Raw genomic sequence first — 19,782 nt, forward strand, 5'->3', positions numbered from 1 at the left:
TGTCAGAACACAGAGATTGCAGACTGTTCTTCAGTGAGCTCTCCAGGCCAGCACCATTTCTGTCTGTGCTGCTATAAACTGCAGCCTCCTGGGTTGTGCGTCCCTCAGCAGCGCTCCCAGCTGCCACTCCCAGGGCCGGGCACGTCTCTGCTTCTAAAACCGCCAGCCAGCCCTGGTTTATACGCACGAACCCATAGCTCCAGGTTTCAGTCTGGGAGGCTGCCCTAAAGTCCTTTCCCCGCCGCTACCGGTCCATCTGTGAGTCTGTGCCCGGTCTCCAGAGCAGAAGACTTTTGCCTTCCTGGCGTAATTTCACGGGGGCTCCCTGCCCTTCTCTTTATCTTCTGATATCTGCCCACAGAATCATGCTCCCTGCTTCATACCTCGAGACCAACCACCAGAGGTATTCTGTTTGTAGAGATCCAGATCTATCTTCTTACATCTCAGGCTGATTTCATGGGTGTTCAGAATGGTCTGGTAGATATCCAGCTCAATTCAGGGGACCGGTTGAAATAGGGGCCCCTACTCCTCCGCCATACCTCTTCCATGTATGTGTACATACGGATCCCGAAGAACCCCTTCTCACTATGCTTAATCTATGTATACATCTGTATTGCTAGTGGAACCTACTTCTGCATAAAGACAGAGCGAGGGAAAGTGCGAGAAAGGGCCAAGAAGACTGTTCACTGGAGAAATACCAGGCCCCTTTTCCCCTGGGGTAATGGCAATAAGGGAGCTACTGAAAATCTAACACAGATGGGGTTCTGAGCTCTGCTTTATCTTGAAATCGTCTGGTGGGGTGGCTACCTACTGTGCCAAGGTTGCACACCAAACTGACTAGAGCACCTAGAGTTAAATGAGACAACACTTCTGGAATACTTGGAGTCATTCAATATTTACCAACTATATTTACATTTTCTCTACATATTCTTGTATTTCCTGGCTTGAAGATAAATATGGCAATATATAATACTCATTGTCAAATAAGTTCAAAGTACTTTGCTTAACTAACATTTTTTATTTTTATAGTTCCTTAAAAAGAAAGTGGACATATACTTAAAAAACATACATTATTAAGAATAACGAAATTGAAGATTTGCCTAAGATTATAAAAATTTAAAAACAAATCCAATAATTATACTTATTTTATAAATTATAAGACAACATTCTTAAAGTGAAAGCAATTGAAAAGAATCTTTGCATACAACACAAATTATAGAAGGTCACATACATAGTGTAGGCATGGAGAGGGAAGGAATTCTAGAGCTGTGCCATCCCATATAGTAGCCACTAGTCAGTCATGTGTAGCTATTTAAGATCTAATTAAAATTAAATTTCAAGTGTGGCTACTATATTGGACAAAGCAAACAGAGAACATTTCCATCACTGCAAACAGTTCTGGACAGTGTTGTTCTAAAGAAGTGGTATCTAGACTTGGGGAGACAACCTACATGGTAGGAATCTGTTACCAATCATCAAGATTTTCTGATCCGAACTATTTATAAGGTCATAATAGACATATATCCTAACAGTAACCCTTAGGCCTGGGAGTGTCTTACAAATCATACAGAAATACTCCTCTTTTTTCTTTTTAATTGGGTCTGCCATATTCCCATTTGATTACAAGACTATACTGAATCAGCATCACTCCTCACTTGGCATGAGATGTTACTGCAGTGCTACTGTGCTGCTCTCCTACAGTTTTCAAAGTGAGAACAGAGTCTATATCTGGTTTGTATAGGGACAGACCCTCCTGCACAGTCAAAACAACACCTAACCCTAATCTTTTTCAACGTAGACTAAAACTACATTGCATGTTTAAATTTTCATTTCCCACCAGAGACTACAATCAACTATATCTTCTATGGCTTTTTTGTGACAGCCTTTATTTGCAAAAGATTTTTTGATAGTAATATGTGAAACTTGAAAGTCCTAACAATTAAGATAGATAGATTTCTAAGTGTTTCAAAGACTTATTTTTTAAAAGAATTTTGTTGATTCAGAGACTAAGTCAAGCCTTACAGTTATTTTACATATTCAGACAAGTTTTTCATTTCACATTTTAAATCTGATCTAAGCTTATATATAATCATTTAATAACTTACTTCGAAATTAAGGTCTCGGATCAAGATATCTCCATTTGGCGTTGCTAAAGGAACATGATCAAATCTACGGAGGAAGTTGATAAAAAATTACAATTTTATATTAAACACTAAGCAAACACAGCTGAAAGAGAATGCTACTATACAGTTTAACAAATGTTTATGGTGCTAAAGAACTTTTCCTATACATACTTTATAATGTTATCAGCATTGATGATTTCTCCAGCACCAGGTATCAAGGGAATAACTTGTGCTCCTTCTTCAATACCTTAAGTGGAAAAATAAGTATCAGAGCATCACATTACGTCAGCCAAAACTTAAACTAGGTGACCTAGTGCATTCATATTTACCCCTTTCCTGTTGTGAGACCATGGTGCGCTCATATTTGCCTTGATTTAAATCCTTTAGTACTTGCATTAATTCTGTAATCCGAGCAGTAAAACTGAAATTAAAAAAAAAAAGTCATAATGAAAACTCCAAAGGCCATATCTTTTACTATTATTTTTGTTATTTGAGATGTAACTGACATATAGCACACTGTGTAAGTTTAAAACTTTAACTGAAATTTCTAAAATTACAATTTAGTTTAAATGAAATAACCTAGAGAAGTCTCATCATCAGAAAGTGTGAGTGATAGTGTATGAATGCTTTATTATGTTTCTGTAGGAGAGCAGGAACATGAGAATAAAGGAAGAGGCTTCATAGGATCTCCACCTCAACCGATAATTACTTCATTAACAGGGGAGTCAAGAAGGTTGTTTGTCACTAGAATTTTAAGGTTTTTAGCAGAGACTACACAAGGACTAGTACTAGTATGTTCCTCAGACATAGCAAGTATGGACCGAGTTCCTCCTGGAGTGAGAGACAGCCAAGTATAAAGTCAGCCTTCCTGTGTGAGGAAGGCATTTATTACATACATGCCAAATGTCTGCTACTTCCCTGCAAACATGGAGGATTCTTCTCTTTCCTACTCCGAAATGGGAGAAAAGATGACGTGTTCTTAATATTAGAAAGAAATCACTGTGGCAATAGAAATCAAAACTAATGCCAAGACATCGAGGAAATAAAAATAACATGATGGTCAAAGAGAAAGCAATCTGCATTGAAGAAACAAAAGAGAACTTTTCTGTGAAAATCAAGCAGAAACCTCCTGAAGGAACAGAAGCAGCCCATCTACCACGAACCGTAAAGGCATAAGAAAAGTTATTGACAAGTAGGAAAAATGTTCGCATTCTCAAGAGAAACAGACTCCTCATAGTAGTTGACAATCTCCTCCATCTTGCCATGAAGACCTAAACTGTCATAGAAGAGGAGGAATAAAGAAGAAATATGCGGATGAGTCACAGGTCTGGGAAGGATCAGAAGTGATCCAATTTCTTCAGATGTACTTTTTACATTATGGTGTTTTTTTATGCCATATCAAGCCCTTTATACTGGAGGTCAAAATACTGAAATAATTCCACATTACAGTCTAAGAACAATTTTACTACACAGAATGACCATATTTGCAATTGCATCTACAGATACCACAAGGTGACTTTTCACTTCTTTCCCCATTAAAATCAACTTCATCTTTATCTTACAGTGGAGGACAAAAAAGCTCAAATACAAAAATTCTATTCATTAACCAAATTTTCCATGAATTAAGAAAAGACTGCCCTGACTTAACATTTTCTAACTTATCGAATACTAGTGTCCATGGAGCAGACAGCTTGAGAACCACTAACCTGGCTGAAGACTCAAACAGCTCTCTTAAGGAAACATGAAAAGCTCCCTCTCAGAGAAAAACCTTCCTTAATTTTCCTATCAAAATCAGCTTGCAGGAACAGGAAATGGGGCTTCAGTTGCCCCTTACCTTAACCTCAACTGGGCACAATCATTAAGTATAACATATTTTTAAAAGTTATTTTCTGCAATTGCTCAGTATTACTAATCTTACTTACCCAGCCAATCTAGTCATTTCACGGCCAGCCAAAACTATCCGACCCAGAGCTTGAGACATTCGCAAAAGCATTCTTCCACTTTGGTAGTAATCCTTAAATAGAAATAAATACTAGTTTTCACTTACATTTCTAAGACTAAAAACTAGCTTTTATTTGTTTTTATATTTAAATTTCAATTTATTATGACACTGATTACTAATACTTTACCTCCAGAAGTTCTGAATGCGTACTCTTGAGATGTCGAGGATGAGACAAATCTAGGAAAGGACGACTTACAACTAGGTAACCAACAACAGTGGCAAGATCTGAAACAAAACGTTAAGATTTAAACATTAACAATACTTTGCTTTCTCCACAAATTTCATTCCACTATCTCTTTTAAAGCATACTTACATTTGGCAACTATGCTATCAATGAAGCCCATGGAAAACCGAAACAAAATGAAATTATGGAGATGCTCCACCTGGCAGAAAGCAAAAACAAAAAAATCTCTATTTTATGTGTATGTAAAAATATGAATCTACCCTGAAAATAAAAAACTGCATGATTTATTCCACAAATATTTACTGAAAATTAAAAAATTATATAATTTATTGATTCCACAAATATTGCCTATGGTTTCTGATTATACTGTACATCACATATCATGCACAATACTTATCACAGAGCAGACGCCAAATACTTTGTGAAACCATTTTTATGCAAACAGAATGGAAATTACATATAAATGTTAATGTGGTATCATTTGTATATAATACTGCATTCACAATACTATCAAATACATAAATACTAAAACTGATCAATAATCAAAACAACAATAAAATAGAAGAATGAGCTAATTTAGGTAAAACACTACCTGTCTAGATTGGCACTCAGTGCTTTGCTTTAGTTGGAGACATCTGGTCTCTGCTGTCCCCAAGAATCTGACTACACTCGATCTGAACCAAGTGCTAACGTAATCAATGCTGTATAGCCCCTAGTTTGCAGCTTGAATCAAGCATGCACTACCTCAAAATTACAAGTCTAAAAATGTTTTATATTCTGCCCTTTCAATGTTCTCAACTTTTCCATCTATCAGATTATTCAAGGCCCTGCATGATCTGGCACTGGGCTCTATCCTAAACTTCATCTGCTTCTATGTTATTCCTTCTTACTGAGCTCCAGAAATATTGGTTTCTCAAACTGCCTTAAGGCTTTCCTCTTGTTGTTCCCTCTGCCAGGAATACTGCTGTTGTCCTAGACAGTTCTATTTTGTGACTAACTCCCTCACTCCATGTGGGTTTCCGATAAAATGTCACCTCAAGAAAGACCTTCTTGCCATCCTACCTAAAATAGCTATGCAACCTCCCCATCACACTGTACCATTTCAACCCATTTTATTTTTGGTCACAGAATTCATTACTACCCAGAATCATATAAAATATTCAGTTGTTGTTTTTTTGTCTCCTCCACTAAAATGTGAGTTTCCTGAGTACAGGGTGGCTTCCTCTTACTATCTTTTGCACAATGACTGCAACATTTATTCAATGAGTGCCATGTGTTACATGCTGTGCTCAATGCTGGAGACACAACAATGAATAAAACAGACAAGGTCCCTGAGCTCATGAAGTTTACATTTTAATGAAAGAGACAAACTAGGAAACAAGTAAGATAAATATAAATTGCAATACATCTTTTAAGGAAACAGATCATTAAATTGGGAAGTAACTGGTGGAGGCCATTTCAGATAGACTAACCAGAGAAAGCAAGGCCACAGTAAGTTGTTAACTTTGGAGCTAAAGTCTAACGGATAAGAATAAGCAAGCCATGTTCATCAGCAAGCTTGATGAACAGCAGTTCCCTCCATTTTATCAGGGAGCACTATCAAAGTTCAGTCATGTTAAATCTAAATAAGACAAAAATCCAATTTCTAAAATTATTTTTTTTTAAGATTTACTTATTTATTTTAGGGAGGAAGAGGGAGAGACAGAGAGAACATGAGCATATGTGAGTGGGGGGAGGGGCAGAGGGAGAGAATCTTCAAGCAAGTCCCTCTTGAACATGGAGCCCAGATGTGCTGCTCAATCCCACAACCCATGAGATCATGACCTGAGTCAAAACCAAGAGTTAGACACTCAACTGAGCCACCCAGGCACCCCTGACATCATTTAAAATGACTATTTCTTTAAGCTTTTTAAATCACCTCAATATATATTTAATTTTAAATTTAATTGCACAAGCTTCCACTAAAATGTAAGCTCCTTAGAGGCAGGATTTAATTTTAAATTTAATTTCACAAGCTTCCACTAAAATGTAAGCTCCTTAGAGGTAGGATTTTGTACGCCATGTCCACCACTATTACTACTAGCACCTGGAAAAAGTACAGGCATCCTAGATGGCACTCAATATCTTTCAAATGGAGTAATAAAATTACTTGAATTCAAATTTTCCAAATGGCAAGAAAATAAAAACTGATATATGTATAGTTTTTACAAGAAACAATTTTTATTTTTTTTTATTAACATATAAGGTATTATTTGTTTCGGGGGTACGGGTCTGTGATTCATCAGGCAAGAAACAATGTTTTTAACTCTAAATCAAGGGTCAACAAACTATGGCCCACAGTCCAAATCCCAGGCTGCCATTTATTTTTATAAAAAAGTATTATTGGAACATAGCTACACCCACTTATTTACATAGAGTACATGGCTACTTTTGTCAATACAGACCATAAGGTCTGAAAAAGCCTGAACTACATAAGTACTATCTTGTCTTTTATAGAAATAGTTTGCTGACCCCTACTTTAAATAATAACCATCATAGTATCTTCAAGAATGCTACAGAAACAAAAGAATTTATCACTAAATACAACATTTAAGCAATCTCTAAAAATACACTGACAATTATTTTAATAAATCAACCTATATTTGTAACTGGGAAGCTTAATATATTGATAGGACAGTTTTTATTCTTTTATTTTTTATGAAAATACAGTATAAAAATACTTCATAGTTACTTAAAAATAAATATCTTAAAGATTAAAGATATATACCTATATAGATAGATATGGATATAGATCAGCATAGGCCAAAAAATCAAATCCTTCCATAAATACATGAGCCTCAAGCATGCTATCTTACCAGTTTTCGGAAGACTGAGTGGATTGTCTGCTTTTCTCTCTTATTCCCATTGTAAAAGGCAATTTCTTCACTATTAAAGAAAATAACTTAGTAAGTAATTTTAATATTATCGGTGCCTGAAAAATAATTGAAATACAGTTATTATGACTGAATATTTTATTTAAATGGACACTTAAGACTATAAGCTTAGGGGCTCCTGGGTGGCTCAGTCGTTGGGTGTCTGCCTTCGGCTCGGGTCATGATCCCAGGGTCCTGCGATCAAGCCCCACATGGGGCTCCCTGCTTGGCGGGAAGCCTGCTTCTCCCTCTCCCACTCCCCCTGCTTGTGTTCCCGCTCTCATTGTGTCTGTCTCTGTCAAATGAATAGATAAAATCTTTAAAAAAAAAAAACAAAACAAAGACTATAAGCTTAATGGGTGCGTGTGGCCCCAGTCCTGTACTTGAGATCCTGCTCCTAGCTCAGCTCATCAGAGGGCACAGAAATACACACCTAATGGGATCACAGACTGCACAGCATCCACATGTTGCATATGCCACATATAGAGCCTGGTTGGAAAAGATGTGCTGAGCTAGTTCTCAGAAATTTAATTAATTGAATTTCTTTAATAAGAAATAAGAAGGAAGATGCTATGACATTAGGAAGGCAGGGATGGGACAGCCATTATAGATGACAAATAGAGTACAGACCCTCCAGGAGGGAGAGGAGAACACAACGTAGCTAAGAGAAGCTACAGAGTGATGCCATGCCACACAGCCTTTGAAAGACTGAAAAGCAAACCAAGTCTGAACGAGTTCACAAGTGCCAGCTTCCAGGAGCCCTGGCTGCAGTCGTTCTTATGCTGGGAATTCCACCATATCCTCACAACTCCCCTTTTCTTGAGCTGGCCTGAATGGGTCCATAAGGGCCACAAGAATCTTGACTAGAAGAAAGGAGGCATTCTTACAGATGAAGAAAGGTTCAGTGTAGTTAAGACAAGTCTGTCAAAGTCATATAGCTGGCTAGTCAAGCAGCTGAGATTGTAACTCACATCTGACTCTAGAGTCTAGTCTTTCCACTCACTATTCAATACGATGTAAAATTCCCAGAAAAATAACTCTAACAGCAGAGAAAAGTAAAGATTTACATAGGAGTCTAGATGGTACAGTTAAAAAGCCTTCGATAAACACCCAGTATTTCTTTAAAGCTTCTTTTTTACCCTTAAAAATGTAAGTGAATTTTATATTCTACTCCAAAATGTACCTGCATTTTTTTCCATTATAAAAACAAGGTAGCTCTTGCCTCAACCCCTTCAAACAAAATTAACTTTGTATAAAGATGAATCATGTTTGACCTGTGTTTCGCCATTTCCTTGACACAACAACACAGAACCCCAAAGCATCACAATTCCAGTTTAAGAAACAATTCTATATCTATAATTACTTTTCTCACTTCATTCTACCTCCTCTGAATGTTTAAGCCTATGGAGGAAGACGAGATGAGCATTCTACTTCTGACTCATTTTAGCCCCAGTCTAAAACCTGAAAGGGCAAAAACGACTCAGAATACTCTAGCTGCCTATCCATCACTGATTCTCTTCCACATCCTTCTTCCTATGTGAGAGAACTCCAATTTTCTTAGTTACTCATCTATCCCTTCCTATGCACCCAAATGGTTTAGGAATGGCCTCAACCCCATCTACAAGGAATGAGTTCCATTTGGTCTAAGCCAATCACTTGCCTCTGATTGCTTAAGGCATGGGCAAGTGATCATTCTGGCCAATGAGAGGTGAAACAAAGTCAGGGGTGGGGCTTCTGGGAAAGTTGCCCTGCTCTCTTGAAGAGATGGCCTGTTTTTATTTCTGGGCTTTTTACAGGGGAGGAAGACGAGTGAGATCTGAAACTGCTTTTGCCATCTTGTGATCATAAGAAAAATTAGGCTGAGGAAAGGGGCAACATACAAGGGAAGGTTGAGCCAAGAGAACATCAAAGAGCCAGAGCCCTGATCATGTTGTGCCTGGAATGGGGCTATCTTAAGAGTTCTTATGTCAAGTAGTAAATGTCTTTATTGTTAAGCTACCTGAGTCAGGGTTTTCTGTTTCTTGCAAAAGAAAGCATTCTAGCTGATACCATCTTTCATTCACTTGGCAACTCACCTCTCCACTCAACCAACCGTCTACTCCTCCACCTCCCTAGAGCACAAAACCCTATTTAAAACTGGTACCATTTTAGCAATATAAGAAAATAAAGGAAGAAGGAACGGTTAAAAGAGTAATCTTCTAAGTAATTTTGTAAATGCTTTAGGGTACTAAATAAAGATTAAGACCCTCAAAATGACTTAAAAGTTTACAGATCAATACATGAGAAAATTTACTGAGTACCTACTACATATCAAAACCTGTGCTGGAAGCTTTGTATATATTCCATATTTAATCCTCACAATAGTCCTATATTCTCTATTATAAACAAGAAAAGTAAAGCTATAACTTGCCAGAAGTCATATAATATATAATTGATAAGTAGAGGAGGCAGATTTTGAAACTAGTCAGGCTGGCTCCAAAGCCTACTACTTTTTCTTCCTATTTTGGAAACTATCTGGAAAATAGGTAGACACACACGCAGTGTGACTGAATTACTGAGCATACACAGTCTCAAAATAAAAGTATTTGTGGATAAACTGAGACAGAATTTTCTTTTTTTATTTTATCTGACAGAGAGACAGTGAGAGAAGGAACACAAGCAGGGGGAGTGGGAGAGGGAGAAGCAGGCTTCCCGCCGAGCAGGGAGCCCGATGCGGGGCTGGATCCCAGGACCCTGAGATCATGACCTGAGCCGAAGGCAGACGCTCAATGACTGAGCCACACAGGCGCCCTGACAGAATTTTTTTTGAAGAAGTATTATAAGGAAACTTGAATTTGAGTTGTATTTTGAGTGTGTTTAAAGTGAAATTAACAGAAAATTAGTCAATAAAAGAAATGAAGAGGTGAACCAGGGATACTACACAGTTAAGAAAAAGAAATGTTGAAGATTACTACTTTATAAAACTGGTATTTTTCATAATGTATTATTCAAAAGAGGTAAATACACACACACACACACACACACACAATTCTGGTAACAGTGCCTTCCAGACTTTTTGGAGTTAACTTATATGACATCAATATCCATAAAAACAAAATTTTAGTAGAGCCAAATTTAATACATTTCTTCTTACCTGTTTGTGATGAGCCGGGAATTAACGAATCTGTACTCTCCCTCATACTTTTGCTCAGTTATTGTCATTTTACCAATGGGTCTTCTAAGTCGAGTTAGGAGTAGCCCAGAAACAATCAAGTAGGCCATCATACTTGTTGGCCCCTATTATTATTGGAAGAGAATACACAAAGTTCAAGGATATCATAATAAATTCCCTGGATGCAACATGCATAATTTCTATAAATAACTCCACTGATTTGGCTAATTTTCTCCCCTTAATTATTTCTCTTTTGGGAAAATACACACTGGGCCTTCACACTTTAAACTACTCATCTATTCTGTTCCTCCTCCAACACTATATCTCATCCCCAACTCTCCTGAATTTGCTGACCTAAAAACTCCTAATTGCGGGCACCTGGGTGGCCCAGTTGGTTGAGCATCTGCCTTCAGCTCAGGTCATGATCCCCAGGTTCGTGGGATCAAGCCCCGAGTCAGGCTTCCTGCTTGGCTGGGAGCCTGCTTCTCCCTCTCCCTCTGCCTGCCGCTCCCCCTGCTTGTGCTCGCTCCCTCTCTCTCACTCTGTCAAATAAATAAAATCTTTTTAAAAATAAAATTAAATAAATAAAAATAAAAACTCCTAATTGCAGTCCTCACTCTTTCTATGGCATCTAAAACTCTTCTGATGGAACTCTACCTGATATTCCCTTAAGATTCCACAGACACTCTCAGACTTCTTTTTTTGCCTTCTCTTGGAATGTTAATATTCCCTGAGGTTTCTTCCTTAGATCTTTCCTCCCCAATTTTTATCTCTACCCCCAACACTCTTTAGAATCCAAGATAGTATTTCCAAGTAAGTACCATATACCCTTACCTCACTAATCTGTAGGGCTTCAAGCTAAAGTCCCCCAAACAAACTCTACCTGCCTTTCCCTTCTCCTACATCTTGCTTGCAGCTGCCATACCTTCTAACTTGGTGAGTAACCTCATCACCCATTGACCAACCCAAGAGAGAAGCTTTAAGCTGACCTCTCCAAGCTCATCACAGGCACTTCCCTCACTCCCATCTATATCCTATGTCCTGCCATACTGAAAAAACTATTTCCTGAACATGCCATTCAATGAAGTTGGTATTATGCCTGGCAAGCCTGACATATCTAACGGATACCTACTCATCCTCCTCAGAGCAACTCAAATAACACCTCCAATTCTTCCGGACACTAAATATTTTATTCAAACTTCTGTTACTGGACTTATTATTCTGCATTATAATTGTCTGAATATCTATTCTTTCACTAGATTGTAAACCTTCTTCAGCTGGAACTGTGTCTTACTCATCTTTTTATCCCCACTACCTAGCACAACATGTGTGGACTATAATTTGTATTCAATATTTTTTAATTAAATGTGATTGATTCAATGCATTTCAATAGTCAATGCAAGAATGGCCAAAGGAGAGAACTAAAACAGTTTCTACCTTTGAGAAATGCAGAATCAGATAATAGGAATACATGGAGAGATATTTAGGTATTATAAAAATGTAGCAAGTACCATAAAAATATCGCAGCACAAAGTTAAGAGGGATTAGGCCTATTCACTTGCTTATAGAAAAAACAAGGGTAGCAGAAGGTTAGGACAGTAGGTAAGAAAATTCAAATAAAAACCTACTTTCCCCAGTGTTCTGGAAAGTAGCAAAAACTACTATATAAATTATATATCAAGCAACTACAAGATGTGTATGCATACACATGTACATATATACACAGTACAGCCATACTATTACATGGTTGTGTAATAAATATGTAAGAGTAACATCACATATTACATGACTAAAGTTATATTTCAATGACAATACTGAGACAAAATTTAAGGGTCATTCTTACTAACACAAATAATAGAGAGACAGGGTAATAAGGCTCATAAGAGAGTCAACCACTTATATAAGTATAAAATTACATATTATATTAAAAACCATTATATCTAAAGGCATTTCTGATATTTTAACATTCAAGTTTCATATTAAAATGGCTGCATCCAAATCTCTTTTTAGACATTACAACCATAAGAACTTGGATGTCAACGTTTAAGCACTTCTGGTTATTAATGCCACAAAAATTTTCCAAATATCCAACTTAAGGAAAATTCAAACACCAAATTAGAGTACTTTTTAAAGTCTTTAATACAGTATTATTTTATAACTAGACTTTATTAGGTACATGTTGTAAAAACACATTCTTTGAGATACATAAAAATTCCTACAATCCAGCTATTTACAACATAGTACTATAGCAATTTAAAAGATAGATTAAACTCACCTGTGCTCCTATTGCACTTGTTAACTTGAAGATATACAAAACTATGTCTAAAAATGGCTGTAAATATTAGAAGATAAAGAATTAAAAAGAGGTAAATTGTGTAGATTACTAATAAAACACAATTAATATAAAATGCTACTCAACATTTAACACGTAATTGTCAACATGGAGAGTTCCCATCATATATAATGTACTATAAACAGTATATAGATAACAAATACATAAAAAAAATGGTTCTTATTCTCAAGAAACTTAAAACAGAGACAGCATGACCAAGGTCTACTGACCCAACAAGGGGAAAAACATTTACCATTTTCCAACAACTCAGGTAGTTCTACTATGATAATTAACCATTAGTAACATAAGTAATTTCTCAATGCAGTGTGGACAGTGAATAAAAAGGACCTGAGATGTAACCTCAAATCTAGTACCAGCTTCTCTGGTTTCTATATATCTACACCTATAAAACGAAAGGTTCTTCCTGCCCGTAATATTGTTTAATTCTATTACTTTATCACAACATCCATATATTAAAATAATTGAATAAGCCTATAATTTTCTGATATAAAACTCAAGCTTCTAAAACTAAAACAAGACATTAATATACTGCTCCTTACACACAGAGACAACTCAAATGACATACCAAAAGTTTGTATATATTTTGAAGTGTTTTTCAAAAAACCCCCATTATATTCATTCACTTTAAGTCTATAGCCACCCCTTTCTGCTGGCTTCTATGAAGATTAACCTGTTCTTTTTTGCCTTAAAAAAATTTTTTTTTTTAAAGATTTTATTTATTTATTTGAGAGAGAGAATGAGATAGAGAGAGAGCATGAGAGGGGAAAGGGTCAGAGGGAGAAGCGGACTTCCTGCTGAGCAGGGAGCCCGATGTGGGACTCGATCCCGGGACTCCAGGATCATGACCTGAGCCGAAGGCAGTCGCTTAACCAACTGAGCCACCCAGGCGCCCTTTGCCTTAAAAATTATCAAGAAGCTAGACATACTTGTAAAATGTAAGTACATTTAAAAGTTGACAAAAATGATTCATCATTTAAGTCACAGTTCAAACAATATGTTAAAAACAGTAAATATACAGTAGTGCAGAGCCCACTACAATTATTTTATATTTTCCCTATTGCCAATGTGACAAGACCTGAGCTACAGAGTTGCACAAGTGCCAAGATGTAAAGAATACCTAACAATGTCTAAAGAACTACACAAAAATTTGTATATATACTCCCCCACCACTACCCACACAGACAACAAAATGTGGCAATGGGAGCAGAAAAGGAGGCTGAATTAATCAATAATTTAGAGTTGTCGGAGTTCCTAGAGTATAGAATCAGTAAGCAAAGGCTTCTGGAAAGCTGAATAAAAAGTTTGCCATGAAGTGAAAAGGCATCCTAATAACGGGCCTGTCATGAGGGGAAGCTCTTATGGATACATGGCACTTCTCTAAGAACTGCCTGTCCTCCTTCCATCCACATGGTAAAAGCAAGAGCATTCCTATTCTTTACAATGTGACCCAGCCCCTTGTAGAGAGTTCTTGTGTCTAGCACTGGGTAGACTGGGCATCTGGATCAATTGTGGCCAGGGACAAAGATACTATGATTGGTCCACTCTGAGACAAGCTCCCACCCCAGACCAAGAGCAGCCATGTGGATTAGAGTAGGAAATAGGGCATCTAAGATGAAGAGGGGAGGAAATGCCAGGTAGATGATCTTGCCGGTGCCCCATACATGTCCCAGACAGGGCAGGAGGTAATGGCAAAGAAGAGGACTTAATGAGAAGACTACAGCAAAAGCTGTGAACGGTGGTGAGATATAAGACAGCGAGACGAGTAAGAACTGAGGAAACTGGCAGGAAGAAACCTGGTTAAGGCCTATCCTCAGTCCCAAGAGCTCTGGCGATATTCTGGGGTGGGGGTGGGGGGAAATAGAAATTAGAAAACTGAAATCAACTAGCATCTTGTGAAGATTTTTTGGCCATTATGCAAATGATCTATTAGAATTAGAGATACTGAAGCACAGAAATGGACAGGAAGACGTCCCAGCCTAGTGTTGCGGGTATGCAACTGGAAACATAAACTGACGGTCAATTTCTAACAATTGCCCCAAGTCCACACGTCAAGTGACAAAAATTCAAATTTCTGTTTTTACTGTAATCGGCCTGCAAAATTCATTCAAAATCTTTATAAGACACTAAATTCTTCGTTCTTGGCCAAAGCACCTCACAAACATAATAGAGAAAATTAAATAACTGTAGTTAAAACTATTATAACAACTCTAATTTTCTTATGAAAGCACTTAGTCATATGCTGTTATGTCCATCAAATCAATTCTATATAAATTTGCTAAGATTCAAAACTCAACAAAGTAACAAATAATTTTTAAAAAGAAAATAAAAGAAACTTACCTTACTAAGATTTGAATACAGATCAACTACACTGTTACAAAACTTTTCTACATCTTGTGTAAGCAGCTGGTCTGGATTGGCTATCCTGTTGTCCAGATTTCCCATTTTATAATATGTGAAAGCTCTAAAACAGGAGTAAGAAAATGACATTAAAACTAATGATTTAAAAAAAAAATCACATTCTAGCACATAGTGCAAATTCATAGAAACGGAAAAGTTTGGAGCTGGGAGAGGCCTAAAAGACTGTTTAGAGATAAGATTTAGAGATAAGGAAGCAAGTCCAGAGAAGGATGACTTGCAAATTAATGGAAGAGCCAGGATTAGAGTCTAAATTGCTGAGGTCTTTGCCTACGTGCTTCTGGGTCTAAGAGAACTTCCTTGATATATCAAATACAAAAGAAAAACTTCTATCTGATATCATAAGCATTTCTATTCAAGTATTTTTAATATAAAAATAGGTTATCACTTACTGGAGATACTCCTCATAGAGGTATTTAGTTAGTCTTACTCGGAAGCACAGTTTGAGCTCATTTAACCCAAACTTCAAGAAGTTATTAATTACAGAGATCTGAAACAAACAAACACATATTACTAGTTTTACTTCATTTCTACTTGTAAAATTGTAATTTATTTCTCTAGCACTAGCTCTGTTCCCAAATCCTATGATTTTTGTAACTGATAGTTCAAATTGATATAATTCAGTTCTGTTTTACTCAGTTTGTACAAAGATAAAAGAGAACATGCTAAGCCAAATGCAATTGGCTATATTATGCTGATATATTAAAACTCTACTTGAAACTCAATTTTACAATACATTAATATCATTAATTATGAGAACCATTTTGATACTTCTTTTGTAAACAAACAAAAAGCCAAATCTGTCCCCTTTGGATCCAATGTAAAGGAGTCCTGACATCTACGTTTGTATCTTCTGTTTCCTACTACAAGCACTATGACCCTAGACAATGAAATTCTAGTTGCATTTGTTAAAAAAAAATTATAAATTTCATACCAACTAATACCATTTCCAGATTATTTCTAGAGTCATCTTTACTTCTCTTTTCCATCATTATATTGAAATTAATTCTTCCATAGTTCCAAACTCACATTTACATAAACATTTTCTCAAGAAAACAATGGTTGTCCACTGAATCTTGATCTTTTAATGACATCTACACTTATCTCAATTTTTGTAAAGGTCTAAAAGCCATGTACATGAATCCTCAAGCTTTATTAAGTCTCGGACATATTTTTTAATTAGCTGGATTTTATAACCAAGCTTTTTTTTTTTACTTCCATATTTATAATACTAAAATTCTTATAGTGGCAGTAAAGTAAGAACCAAGCTAAAAATATCACTAATGATTTAACCAAACACTGACCTTTATTGATAATAAATTCCAATTTCACTTCAACTACATTAGTGCTTCCAGTTACTATAATAGTTTATGGCCTAAAGCAATGGTTCTCAATCCAGGTGATTTTGCCACCACACCTACCAGCACCTCAGCCTCCTCGCAACATTGGGCAATGTCCTGGAGGCATCCTGGGTTGTTAAAACTGGGGGAGGGGCACTACTGCCATCAAGTAGGATGCTACTAAACATCAGAGAAACCCTGGCCTAAATGTTAGAACAAAACAACACATAGGGACACATCCACATAATGTATACAGTGAAACTGAACCCAACCTAATAACTCCTTTCTTACTATCTAGTATAAAGGTTTACATTGAAAAATTCTGCCAAAAGTTACAAAACTAAACTTGAAATAGGAACTTACTCCCATAAATCTTTAAAGTCAACTTAAGAAGTAAAGAATCTCTGAAGATTTTAGTAAGATCCAAATTATTCCCTATGTAAAGATTTTTAAAGAATTCCACTTACGAGAGGCATGGCAGCGATGAAGTTGAATAAGTATCTCCTGAAATCTTTCCTGCTACGACCAATGATACCACTGCAAACCACCATATGCAATGCATTAGTTGCAAAAGAAGCAATATTTAACACTAAGAAAACCTGTAAAGCTCTAAAATTACTCTTGGAAGTTTTTATTGATTCAAAAGAATCAATAAGAAAAAAGAGGCTGAAAAATATTTTCTTACAGAAACATGTTTCCAACTTTTGAAATTTGATCATTTGAAAGAGGCTTCTTGAAAAATCACTCTATAAATAGCAAAATTAAATAACAATGATTTCCTTATGGTAATTTAAAAAAAGGCTTCTGCTGCCACAAAGGGGGTTTAGATGGAGAAACAACTAACAACTTTAGAGAGCCAGCAATGGGTTATTATGGATGAAATAAACTAGTGTTTGTTTTTAAATACTTTAATATCCTGATGCTCATTTGTATGAACTAATGGCAGAGATAGCCTAATGCCAGATCAGCAAACTCTCACTGTAGAAGGTCAAGAGTAAATATTTTAAGCTTTTGTGGGCCAGAAGGTCTCTGTTCCGATTATTCCGTGCTGCTACTACAGAGGAAAAACAGCCAAGAATGAGACTGGCTGCATCCTAATAAAATTTTCCCAAACAGATGGCAGTGGGATTTGACCCGTGGAGCCTTATCTGCTGATGCGAGGACTAAATTCTAAGTCCTCTCTAGTAGACTAGTGGGGTTCCTTAGAGCCTCAGAATGGTTCTCCAGAGGCTTCAGATCTGTTAATACACTTCAACTAGACCAACTCCTCTTTTATGTTCTTAATTAATTTACCTATTTATCTGTTCTAAAAATATCCATTAAGAACTTATTTAAGTAAGAATTCTACTTTTTGAAAACCATTATATCATCTAAGGAAAGGATCTCTGAGTACCATATATCTATGATCTACGAGAAAGATAGAACTTATCTGATCACATATCTTTTTTCAAAGAATGTTTATTAACATTCACCAAATGTAAGTAAAATATATTTTGAAAAACACTGCACTAAATGATTTAAACCTAGCTCCACATACCAAAAAAATGATACAGTATCGGATATAGAAATAATCTGATTTTTTAATGAGGGAGTAGGTGAATAATGCCAACTGGTCTTTTAGAGCAAAGAAGGTGCATGGTCAAGTAAATTTGAGAAAACCTGGGTTAAACAAAGCTAACACGTCTTTATCAAAGACCTTCTCAAAGCTCTCAACGTAACATAAAGCTTGTGCATTAAAACTCTGAGAGGGCTCTGTAGCACGGATCATTTCCTCTGCCACAGTTGGCATTCCATAGAACATACTTTGGGAAATGCTACTTTAGACTGATAGGAAAATTAATAGTCCAATTTTGATAGAAGTGCTAAATAATTTTTTTTATTTAAGTTGAACTAGAAAAAAGCTAAAGTAGAACCACATAAAAATGTTGTTTCTAGAAATAAGAATATTAAAAAAACAAGAGCAATTAAGACAGTGCAAAAAGTTTAGAGGTTTAGATTAAAATTGTTTGAACCAAACTTCACATAAAACCAAAGTGCTTTAGCGCTGCCCACGCTGTGAAACACACACGATTAGAAAATTTGGTAAAGCTCATGCTATCACTCAGCAATGGTTTACCACTGGGGCAGCAGCTATAAATTTAAAAAATGGCTTCTTGAATAAAGCCTTATTTCTGCTTATTATTCCGCTGCAAAAGAAAAATAATAATAAAGAGTAATTTTACAGTTTATATCATTTTACTTCTAAAACATGTAAGGATCTTTATAAAGGATAATTTAGTGATTTTAAAATGCCTGTAGTCAAATGGGTGAAAATAAAGTAAATCTCTATAATTACATTATAGCAGCAACAAGGTAGGAGGGATTCTCCTCCATTATCATGGAATTTCCAGGTTCTACCTTAAAGGAGTCTGTCCTATTAAAATTTGCCCATACTCCACAGTCTTTAGCGACTGTTAACAAGCCTAAAAGATGTAAAGGATATTAAAATGTACATTAAGGACCAGAATGAATCTCTTTCAGACTTTTTTGTAGCAGAAACAGATGAATCTAAACCTCTTTCTTAAGAAAAGAGGTTTTGGAAGAAGCTTTTGGAAGAAGCAATAAGGGAAAAACAGAAAAATCAATTTATAATGCAGCTTTAGGAGCACGTTAGAGCTATGTATTATTTTTCAAATACAACTGCTCCACATTGTGAATTCATAATGTTTAAAAATGTTAAATTTAACCAAATATCAAGATATCAAAGATCTCATATACAGAAGGTCAAAAATATTTATCAAGGAGAAAGTTAACAATTTAAAATGACTGTTTCACAATTGATGAATATGGGTTAAAAGTATATGGAAGTGGGGCACCTGGGTGGCTCAGTCGGTTAAGTGTCTGCCTTCGGCTCAAGTCATGATCCCAGGGTCCTAGGATCAAGCCCCACATCAGGCTCCCCGCTCTGTGGGGAGCCTGCTTCTCCCTCTGCCACTCCCCCTGATTTTGCTAATAAATAAATAAAATCTTTAAAAAAATTTTTTAAAGAGTATATGGAAGTTCTTTGTACAATTTCTGCAACCTTTCTGTAAGTTTAAATAGTATCAAAATAATGTTTTTTAGAAACTCTTAAATAGTCTTTGTTTTTTTCATTTTTTTCTTTATCTCGTATCTAAATGTTAAAACTGAGTACCCAACAAATTGACTATCTAGTAGAATTACAAGCTGGCTTATGCTAGCTAATAATCTTCCTCTTGTCCATCATCACCAGTTAATGTACCACCTACTCTTGGCAATGCATTTTCTCCAGGACATTAAGACTA

The 19,782-nt window shown here is 36.2% G+C and overlaps 1 protein-coding gene across 2 annotated transcripts in view; it reads right to left on the reverse strand.

Annotated features, from left to right (window-relative positions):
• Positions 1-19,782, reverse strand: part of ABCD3 (ATP binding cassette subfamily D member 3) — an 82,078-nt gene that overhangs the window by 25,583 nt on the left and 36,713 nt on the right. For both annotated transcript variants that reach the window (XM_025872234.2, XM_073896275.1), the window contains exons 5-16: positions 16,948-17,017; positions 15,533-15,630; positions 15,063-15,186; positions 12,648-12,704; positions 10,355-10,497; positions 7,165-7,234; positions 4,439-4,508; positions 4,253-4,350; positions 4,046-4,137; positions 2,453-2,544; positions 2,295-2,370; positions 2,106-2,169 (exon numbers count right to left, since the gene is read on the reverse strand). In XM_025872234.2, coding sequence (XP_025728019.1) covers positions 2,106-2,169; positions 2,295-2,370; positions 2,453-2,544; positions 4,046-4,137; positions 4,253-4,350; positions 4,439-4,508; positions 7,165-7,234; positions 10,355-10,497; positions 12,648-12,704; positions 15,063-15,186; positions 15,533-15,630; positions 16,948-17,017 — 1,054 coding nt within the window. The remainder of the gene's footprint in view (positions 1-2,105; positions 2,170-2,294; positions 2,371-2,452; positions 2,545-4,045; positions 4,138-4,252; positions 4,351-4,438; positions 4,509-7,164; positions 7,235-10,354; positions 10,498-12,647; positions 12,705-15,062; positions 15,187-15,532; positions 15,631-16,947; positions 17,018-19,782) is intronic.

This window comes from Callorhinus ursinus, unplaced genomic scaffold (genome assembly GCF_003265705.2).
Source record: "Callorhinus ursinus isolate GAN/ISIS: 27379988/994484 unplaced genomic scaffold, GSC_fseal_2.0 scaffold9, whole genome shotgun sequence".
Classification (NCBI taxonomy): Eukaryota; Metazoa; Chordata; class Mammalia; order Carnivora; family Otariidae; genus Callorhinus; species Callorhinus ursinus.